This window comes from Camelina sativa, chromosome 9 (genome assembly GCF_000633955.1).
Source record: "Camelina sativa cultivar DH55 chromosome 9, Cs, whole genome shotgun sequence".
NCBI lineage: Eukaryota > Viridiplantae > Streptophyta > Magnoliopsida > Brassicales > Brassicaceae > Camelina > Camelina sativa.
In genome coordinates this window covers 5,989,182-5,999,851 of record NC_025693.1, presented here as the reverse complement: position 1 = coordinate 5,999,851, position 10,670 = coordinate 5,989,182, and the positions used below count along the sequence as shown (strand labels likewise).

Sequence of the window (10,670 nt, the reverse complement as noted above, 5' to 3'; positions counted from 1 at the left end):
CATCTTCGATGGTGTTGCCGATGAACTACGACAATGGATTTCTTGGCTGGAGGATTTCTTTGTTTAAGAGAATTTCATGACGGATGAGAAACTGAATCTTGCACATAGTCTTCTCGAAGGTGAAGCAGATGCTCATTTTCAATGGCGACATTCGTTTATGCCTTTCCAAAGTTGGGAAGACTTGAAAGATGTTTTGGAAAAAGAGACGATCCTAAAAAAATGAGGATGATGCTTGAGAACGAAAGTAAGATACAAAAGTTCATCAAGAAGCAAAGAGACGATCTAGAGGCTGACAGGAGTGTTGAACCAGAATTTGTGGTGGCTGATATGATTCACAGTGACGAAGACTCGCGTCAGGAGAAGAAAGCCATTCAAGAAACATTTGTTTCGTCTGTTTCCAATGAATGTGTATCAATAGCAACTTTGTTGATGTAAGCTTGCAATAAAAGGGATAAGGCCTAGTATATTTAGGAGGATCTAAATATACTTTGTGATAAGGTCAATTATGTTTTAGGAGAATCTAAAATATATGTTTAGAGTTATCCAATTGGGTTTTGGTGTTTTGAGTTTTCCTCTATATAAGGATGTGCTAGCTTGTGGCACAACTTGTGAGATTAAGAGGCTTAAGGTTTTGAGTAATTTTCCTTGAGATTAATAAGAGAGTTATTCTTATTAAGTACATGTGCTCTGTTCTTGATTTCTACACGTGGTATCAGAGCTTGATTCAATGGCTGGAGAAGACGTTAAGACTTTGATGGAAGGAGAAGAAGGAAAAATCTTGGCGACAAGAAAAGATGATGAAACCGGATCATCATCATCGACTGAAGGAGGATCTTCCTCTATCAAGTGTCCCATGTTGAACCCGAGTAATAACACTGTGTGGTCCATGAAGATGAAAATCTTACTCAGGGTTCACAAAGCTTGGGACGTGATCGAGAAGGGAAATATTGATGAGACAAAGAATGACTTGGCGATTGCTCTCATTGTGCAATCGATTCCTGAATCCCTCACCCTTCAGGTTGGTGTTCTAGAGTCTGCTCGAGAAATATGGGAAGCCATAAGATCAAGACACATAGGAGTAGATATGGTTAAGGAGGCAAGACTGCAGACACTAATGGCTGAATTTGATAGGTTGAGAATGAAAGGCACTGAAAAGATTGATGAGTTTGTGGAAAAGCTTTCAGCAATTTCAACTAAATCGGCTGCTTTGGGAAAAGAATTGCCAGAACCTATGATAGTCAAGAAGTTCATGTCAAGTCTTCCTCGAAAGAAGTTTATTCACATAGTTGCTTCTCTCAAGCAAGTACTTGATCTGAATAAAACGAGCTTCGAGAACATCGTAGGTCGTTTGAAAGCTTATGAGGAGGGAATCGGAGAAAAAGAGGTAGATCACGAAGATGACCAAGGCAAACTCATGTTTGCCAATACAAACTCATTCGGTAACTACAGAGGAAGGGGACGAGGAGGTCGTTCTTCCAGAGGTAGAGGACGTGGAAGATTTGGCTTTCAACCGAAGGATAAGGAACAAGACTTGTCTCATATTACCTGCTTTCGATGTGATAAGCAAGGCCATTATGCCCCTGACTGTCTAGATAGACTACTTAAGCTGCAAGAGGCTGTCGAGAAAAAGGAGGAGGATACTCACATAGCTGATGAGCTAATGATGCATGAAGTCGTATACCTTCAGGAAGACAAGGTAAAACCAAGTATTTTTGAGTCAAGTATGGATACCAATGACATATGGTATCTAGACAACGGAGCTAGTAACCACATGAGTGGAAATTGAAACTTCTTTTATGAACTCAATGAGGACGTTACGGGAAAGGTTCGATTTGGAGACGACTCGCGTGTTGACATCAAAGGAAAAGGATCCATCAGGTTTCTGCTTGAGAACGGCGAGAAGAAAGCCTTGCATAATGTTTACTTTATACCAGACTTGAAGAGTAATATCGTTAGTCTAGGCTAAGCCACTGAGGCTGGATGTGAGGTGCGAATGCTGGGGAACAAGTTAATGCTCTTTGATCGTGCTGGTAAGATGATTGTGAGAACAACAAGATCCAAGAACCGTCTCTACAAAGTTGTGGTGGAGGTTGAAGGCATCAATTGTTTACAGTTGGTCACTGCAGGTGAGTCATCTACATGGCACGCACGACTAGGCCATATCGATGCAGACACAATGAAGCTGATGATGAGTCGAGACTTGGTAACCGGCTTACCAAACATCAAAGTGGAGAGACAAACTTGTATGTCGTGCTTGCTTGGAAAACAAACAAGGGACCCTTTTCCAAGAGCGACCTTGTACAGAGCTGCTCAGCCTCTAGAACTGATACACGGTGACCTTTGTGGGCCTATCACACCATCGACACCGGCTCAGAAAAGGTATATTTTAGTGATCATAGACGATTTTACTCGTTATATGTGGACAGTCCTACCGAAAGAGAAGAGTGAAGCACTGGAAAAGTTCAAAAGCTTTAAAACACTTGCTGAACGAGAGACAAAGTTTGCAATCAAGACCTTCATTCTTTCTGTGAGAAAAATGGATTAACGAGACAGTTGACAGATCCATACTCTCCTCAGCAGAATGGGGTTGTTGAAAGGAGAAATAGGACACTTTTGGGGATGACAAGAAGCATCCTGAAACATATGGAGCTGCCAAACTTTCTGTGGGGAGAAGCCGTTAGACACTCCACATACTTGATTAACAGAATTGCAACTAGGTCTTTGGTTGATAAGACTCCGTATGAGATGCTGAAAGGACTGAAGCCAAACCTTGATCACTTGAGAACATTCAGGTGCATTGTGTACGCAAAAACAGAGTCTGTGGGGAGAAAGAAACTAGATGACAGATCAAGAGTTCTGGTGCACTTAGGAACTGAGCCTGGCTCGAAAGCTTACCATTTACTCGACCCTTCCAATCGGAGAATCATCGTCAGTCATGATGTACGTTTCGATGAAAGCAGAGGATGGGATTGGAAGAGAAGTGAAACAGAGGAACAAGGGAATTCTGCAGGTTTTTCTGTTAATATTGGTGCGTTTGGGAACAGAGGAGTTCACTTGTTAGGACAAACACAAGGAGAAGAAGAGAACAATAATGAGATCCAGGGTGAAGAAGAAAGCGAGTTAGAACATGGACTTGATAAGGAGGTAGATGGCAGTGAATTGAATGGAAAGGGTAGCATAGAATCGCAACAGTCAATGGTTAGAAGATCAACACGACCTTCTAAGCAGCCAAGTTATCTGTCGAGCTATGTTACACAAGATGAAGAGCTAGATCGTCTTCTACAGTCTTTGAATGACGAGCCCTGGGATTTCGTAGAAGCCTCTGAGTTGGACGTTTAGATAAAAGCTTGCGATGATGAACTCGCCTCCATTGAAAAGAACAAAACCTGGAACTTGGTTGATCTGCCGTCTGGAGTTAAGCCTATTGTTTTAAAATGGGTGTTCAAGATAAAGAAAAATTTAGATGGAAGCATAAACAAGTACAAGGCGAGATTAGTTGCTAAAGGGTATGTTCAACAATATGGAATCGACTATGACAAAGTCTTTGCACATGTGGCTCGTATGGAAACAATCAGACTCATAATCGGTCACTCTGCTTCATATGGTTGGGAGATAAATCACTTGGATGTAAAAACAGCGTTCTTGTATGGTGACCTAAAGGAGGAGGTGTTCGTTACTCAGCCAGAAGGGTTTGTAGTAAAGGGAAGTGAGAGCAAAGTTTACAAGCTAAACAAAGCTCTCTACGGCTTAAAACAAGCACCCAGAGCTTGGAATGCTAAGCTAAACATGACTCTCAGAAGAATGGGTTTTCAGAGGTGCTCTAAGGAGCCATCTTTATACTACAAGAAGAGAAGAGATGAGCTTCTTGTTGTAGCGGTGTATGTCGACGATCTACTGGTCACTGGCTCTGATCGGTCTTCAATTTTTGACTTCAAGAAGAGGATGGCTGAGCAATTCGAGATGAGTGATCTTGGATTACTTACCTTTTATCTTGGCATCGAGGTAAAGCAGCTTGAAACGGGCATTATCATGAAACAAGAAAGATATGCGCTCAGGATACTTGAGGAGACTGGAATGAGTGAATGTAATCCCACTCATATACCGATGGACATGAATCTGAAGCTATCCAAGTCACATGATGAAATGGCTGTTGAGGAGCAAAAGTATCGCAAAGTTATAGGATGCTTGCGTTATTTGATTCACACACGACCAGACCTTGCATACAATGTTGGTGTGTTGAGCAAATATATGCAAGAACCTAAGGAGTCACATGGTGCGAGTTTGAAGCAAGTACTCAGATATCTTCGTGGAACAAGCTCGTTTGGTCTGTTTTACAAACGCGCGAGTAAGGTACGACTTGGGGAAAAGCACGTTGAAGATCTAAATGAAGGTTCACATAAGGAGAAGGACTCCTCTGAAGAGAAGCATTTGATTCAGCATGAAGACTCTGTTAGAGTGAACACATTATGTCAGCATCAGGAAGTGATTGGTGAAACATAATCGAGCTTAACTTTTTCAATGACTGATTCTAGTCTCAAAAAAGAATCAAAAGAATCAGTAACTTCAAAATTGGCAACAAATGGTGTTCTCCAATCACAGAAAGTTGAGAATTCAGTCTTGGAGGATCATCGACTTGCATCATTGGATCAATATCAGTCACAACCTGAACTAGTTTCTAATGCTTTACACTCTGGTTTTTGCATATATATATAGAAAACTCAACAAGAAGGGGTATTAGAAGTTTCAGAATTGCTTGTGTGTTATGAGAAGTCATCAGAGGTCAAGACTAATGATGTTACATTCTAACAAGCTTCAAACTTGGTAATAGCTGGCAAAAGATTTCAGGATAACATCAAGATGGTTTCGATAAAAGGTGGTGGCAAGATGTTTCAGAATTTGAGTAGTACCACAATATATTGTTCTCCATACCAAATGTCCAGGCCATTGTCTACACAGACAGAAAGATTGAAAACATAGAAGAGAAGGATACATTTGAAATCATGGATGTTCAAATACAAGCCAAAGAGGGTACGGCTTAAGAGACAACACGATCATGATTACTCACACACTTGGAGTAAAATAGTAAGTTGGAAAAGATACAAGAATCTGCAACAATTGCATCATATGAGATTACTTGATTTGCAATTTCAAAACAGTTTGGTGGATTCTCAGCAAACGATGAAGGAACATGACAAAGGGAATTGGCTTGTATGTGTTAACAAGAGTGGCATCAAGTATATGATTGTTATTTTTCTGGTTGAGTTTCCTTGTAGTGATGTTACACATGGCTCCTGTTCTACTGCAACTATAGACAAGATCGACTACTTTTCAGTATGGCATCGCTGGAGAAAGAAGAAACTGTAGAAGACAATCTCAGAAGCTGCAACTACACTATGGTGAAGAGAACTAATGTGTGTGCAGTAGCTCTACCATGGCAACATCGATTGTGTTCATTTGTTTCTATCTTCACTGCTACTTCACAGCTTGAGGACAAGCTGTTTTGAAACGGGGGAGTATTGATAAGAGAGCAATGTGGGAGAGATAGAGGCACGTTATAGGAGCTAAGGAGAAGAATTTAGAGTATAAATAGAATTAGAGTAAGATTGTGAACATTATCCTGCTTTATCATTGATGTGAAAAGAGGAATTAGAGCTTATGTGCTCTGTTCTTAGGTGATGAGATTGGAGAACTATAACTCCAAGCTTATCAATTAGGATTTGAGATTGTATTGTGGATTGAGAAGAGATAAGAGAGAAGAGTTCTTAGTTTTATTCTTATCATAAAACTGATAGGATATACATGACTTTATTGGTTGCAGAAAACTAGTCAAACCCCTAAACTAGCTTCTGAAATGCTCCAGAGCTGTGGTTCTCAATAGCATCGATCAGAATTTGTTTGCTAACGTGCAAATATCATATAAATGAAGAGTTGGTTTTTCAACCTATACATTGGTTTCTTGGGAAAAAAAAATAAAACAAGAAAGCAATTGTGCACAAAAAGGCAGAGATAATTGATTCATTGCAACCACAGTCCCATAAGGTTCTTGAACCGCTTATTCAGCTGTCTTGCGATGATTGAGTTTCTGAAGTTTCGATGCATCCCAGGTCAGCAATCATTGTTGGAATCCCCATTTACCACCGAAGAAATAAGAGAAGCTTTTTCATCACTGCCCAGGAACAAAGCTAGTGAACCAGATGGATACACGCCAGAATTCTTTTGCGGTTGCTGGTCTGTAGTAGGAGGGGAAGTCACAGAAACAGTGAAAGAGTTTTTTAGGACGGGAAAGCTTTTAAAGCAGTGGAATGCCACAAATCTAGTCTTGATCCCAAAAATCCCAAACGCATCCAACATGACTGATTTTCGGCCCATCTCATGTCTCAATACAGTCTACAAAGTAATCTCAAGGCTTATAGCAGGTCGACTTAAAGAAGTCCTTCCCTCCATCATCAACCACTCTCAATCAGCTTTCATGCCAGGCCGCTTGTTGTTAGAAAATGTGCTTATCGCAACTGAAATTGTGCAAGGCTATCACAAAAAGGATGTCCTACCGAGTGCAATGCTAAAGGTGGATTTAAGAAAAACTTTTGACTCAATCAGGTGGGATTTCATTTTTGCTGCCTTAAAAGCTGTTCAAATGCCAGATAAATTCATAGGTTGGATATATGAGTGTATCTCTACGGTCTCCTTCTCGGTTATAGTGAATGGTCAACCGGATGGGTACTTCAGGAGCTCAAAAGGACTAAGACAGGGAGACGCTATGTCCCCGTACTTATTTGTCCTAGCAATGGAGGTCTTTTATGGGCTGTTACAATCTCATTATGAATCAGGCTATATCTCTTACCACCCGAAAACAGCTGAGCTAGGCATATCCCATTTTATGTTCGCAAATGATGTAATGATATTCTTCAATGAGGATAGTTCTTCTCTCCATGGCATTTACAAAACTCTTGAGGATTTTGCTGGTTGGTCAGGCCTCCAAATGAATAGGGAGAAGACTCAGTTGTACCACGCAGGTTTGAGCCATACTGAATCCACCGCATTGGAAAGCTATGGATTCACAAATGGGTATCTACCTATTAGACATCTTGGGCTACCTCTAATGAGCAGAAAGCTGAAAATTTCTGAATATACGATGTTAATTGAGAAGATATCTGCAAGATTTAAGTCATGGGCAGTACGATCTCTCTCTTTTGCTGGAAGGGTCCAATTTATTGTCTCGGTAATCTCAGGAATTGTCAACTTCTAGATCTCCGTTTTCATCCTTCCGTTAGGATGTATAAGGCAAATAGAATCTATGTGTTCAAGGTTCTTGTGGTCAGGGCAGATTGAAAAAACAGGAATAAAAAAGGCTGCTTGGGCCCAGGTATGTTTACCTAAGAAGGAAGGAGGGTTGGAATTATGAAGGTTTGCCTCTTGGAACAGAACCTTATGTCTCCGTTTGATTTGGCTCCTTTTCTCGAATAGTGGATCCTTATGGGTGGCTTGGCATAAGCATCACAATGTCAGTTCGACAACTAGTTTCTGGAACCAAATAGAAAGAAGCTCCGACACCTGGAATTGGAAGTGTATACTAACGCTAAGAGAGCAGGCAGTTCACTTCATCAAGTGTAATATCGGAAATGGAAGAGAGGCAAATTTCTGGTTTGATAATTGGACTCCGCTTGGTCCCTTGATCAAGTTCATAGGTACGGGGGGTCCTCGGAGCTTAAGAGTACCAGCAAATGCCAAAGTAGTTGATGTGTGTAATCACGAGGGCTGGAATTTAGCAGATCCAAAGTCAGAACAAACCCTAGCTCTTCATGCCTATCTAAGAACAATAAACCTGCCTAGTGACTCGCAAGGAATGGATTCTTATGACTAGGTAGTAGATGACAATTCTTGCGAGGGTTTCTCCACACGGAAAACATGGGAAGCACTCAGGCCAAGAGCAAATCCTGTAGATTGGCGCGACTCAGTTTGGTTTAAAGGAGCTACGCCCAGGCACGCTTTTAACATGTGGATAGCAAACCTGGATCGCCTCCCAACTAAGTTGAGATTGACTAATTGGGGATCGATCAACTGTTGCATGCATTAATGCAAGTGTGAGGTTTTCTATCGGTAAAATTGATGTATTTGGTTCATTTTGGTTTCTCAATTTAAATTAGAAAAATAATAAACAAAAAACAATATTAATTAAATTGTTTTTGTGGCTTAGTAAGTTTTAAGATATTGTGTCTTAAATGTCTTGGTGAAGACATTTATTCCTATGTTTAAAGACACCAAAATAATTTAATTAATATTTTTTTTTATCTATTATTTATACTATTAAAAGGGAAGCATTTTTAATAAGTAGACATAGAGTTAGAGATTATTACAATGAAATGCCATTCAATTAAGAATAAGGATATGTGTAATCCTTGAAGCCAAACATAAATAATTAATGAGGAAACTATAAAACCAAACAAATATTATATGTGATATGTTTAGCCACAAAATCGGAACCAAACAGATTACTATTTAAGTGTAATAGCCAAACAAATATTAAATGATTATTAATACATAAAAATCGGAAATAAAAAATATGGTAACACAATATTCGTTTGTACATGCCATTAAATCTAAACTACTCTATCCACATAAATTAGGTACTACACTTAAAGAAAAGAAAATCAACCCACGTAATTAGCACATCATACTTTATTTCTTTCCTTATAACATTAGAATTATATTGCTAATATTAGGATCAATCTTATAATATCTTCTACAAAAGTATATATGTGATTAATTAAAAAAAAACATATTTGACAATTTATACCAAAATTTCGGAATTAGAAATATTCTAATTTACAAAATCTTAGCAGCTTACCAAATCTTAGCAACTTACATTTTAAACAACTTTTTTGTTGTTGTATAAATAATGTAGTAATTAAATCATTTTGAACTTAACAAAAACTCTTAAATCTATTTTATTATAAAACCAAAGCCTATTAGCTTCTTGTGTTCTTTGTTAAATATTTTTTTTCCAGATTGTTATATGCATGTTAATATTTTCCGTTTAATCTATGTCTCTCTTTTTATTTATAATTATTTGTTCTTTGTTAGATTTTATTTAAATAAGCTAACGACTACAATGTGTTAATGTAGGTTTTAGAGTAAACATAGCTTGAGAAGCCTAAGGAGCCGTCTCCTAATTTAAGGTCACAAGTTTAAACTTTTGTATACAAAGATTATAACATATGCTAATTTTCAGGGTGATCTCAATTTTCTAAGTATAGGTTTAAGAGCATGAAGAGATGGATTATTTTTGAATAAGACAATGAATTCTGAAAGTATTCCAGAATCTGTATGGGTTATCATTTTTCTATATTATTCTGTTTCTGTTTTTTTATTAAATAGTTTCTGTTCAATTTATAAAGCAGATGAGAAGTTAAGAAAATTAATATTTCTCACCTCTATTTGTATAAAATGGCATGAGCATGCATATGCTTATCTTTTTTTGCTTCCTATTATGATTTACACCAATCAATCTTCACACTTATAAATTCTTTATTAATATGTCAACAAAAAAATTATTTGGTGGATGTAGTGTTTTGATGTTGGGGGATGCTATTTCAGGGAGGATTTGGGTAGGTCACAACATATTGTGGTTTGATTGTGCAGGGAAGATTTGGACAGATAAGTAGTGTAGAGATTGATTCTTTGGATTTGTTTAGAAGTTCTTCAAAATAATAGTTGGTGATATAAATTTATACAAACAACTAAAAATTCCTAAAGTTTAACATTTTTGCGAGATTAGAATGTTAAATGCTGTAATTTTTTCTCGACTTTTTAAAGGTGATTTTTGTGTTTTATTAATTTGTGTGCTTTGTTTTTGTAGATGGCAAACTTTGGATCGATATATTTGACTCAGAAATCAAAGTCATAGGTGTGTTTTACGCATACATTAACATTAAGAATCTAATTATTTGGTATTTGTTATGTCTTATTTAAATTAGCTAATAATTAGGGTGTCTTTATGCAGGGTTCAAGGTCAACATAGTCGAGAATTCTACAGAACTGTCTTCTAATCTCAATCTCATGTTAATAAATTTTTATATTTTAAAAATATAATAGAAATTTTCCAATAAATATTTAAATGGTCGTCACAACCTTCTAAATACAAGTTATAAGTGTAAAGGTTATTGACACAACAATAAAATAGATATCTTATGTTTTTGTAACAATTGGTTATTCATTTCTAATTTATTAGCCATTTAGTCATTTACATTATGTAGTTAAATTATGTTACTTTATGGTTAAACAAAGATTAAATCACTACTAAACCTGAAAATTATGTAAAAATCCAACTCAATATAAAACAAGGATCACACAAGAAGCAGGGACGAAACCATTTTAAAACAGCTTGGGTGCAGTCATCAAATTCACATAACCCCTGATTGTTGAAGGCTTTTAAGGCTTTAAATAAAAGCATTTAAAAGACTTAAAAGTATTTTATTTGCCAATCAGGTTTTTATGATTTTTAAAAAATTTTAAGGTTTAACAGCCACATATTTTTAGGTTATTTGCAAACTTTTGGAAATAAACAAAATATATAATTAAATACCTAATTTTCAGATTTATATTATATAATATATAATATTAATACAAGTTTAACACATTACTAATCCGGTTCAAATGCATGCCTATCGTGA

The 10,670-nt window shown here is 37.3% G+C and overlaps 1 protein-coding gene and 1 pseudogene across 1 annotated transcript; both read left to right on the top strand.

Annotated features, from left to right (window-relative positions):
• On the top strand, positions 220-4,500 carry LOC104715053. Its single transcript, XM_010432504.1, has 7 exons — positions 220-431; positions 538-635; positions 717-1,696; positions 1,811-1,951; positions 2,036-2,203; positions 2,554-3,198; positions 3,340-4,500. The coding sequence occupies exons 1-7, from the start codon at positions 220-222 to the stop codon at positions 4,498-4,500; spliced, it is 3,405 nt and encodes a 1,134-aa protein (XP_010430806.1).
• Positions 7,869-10,670, top strand: part of LOC109126364 — an 11,997-nt pseudogene continuing 9,195 nt past the window's right edge.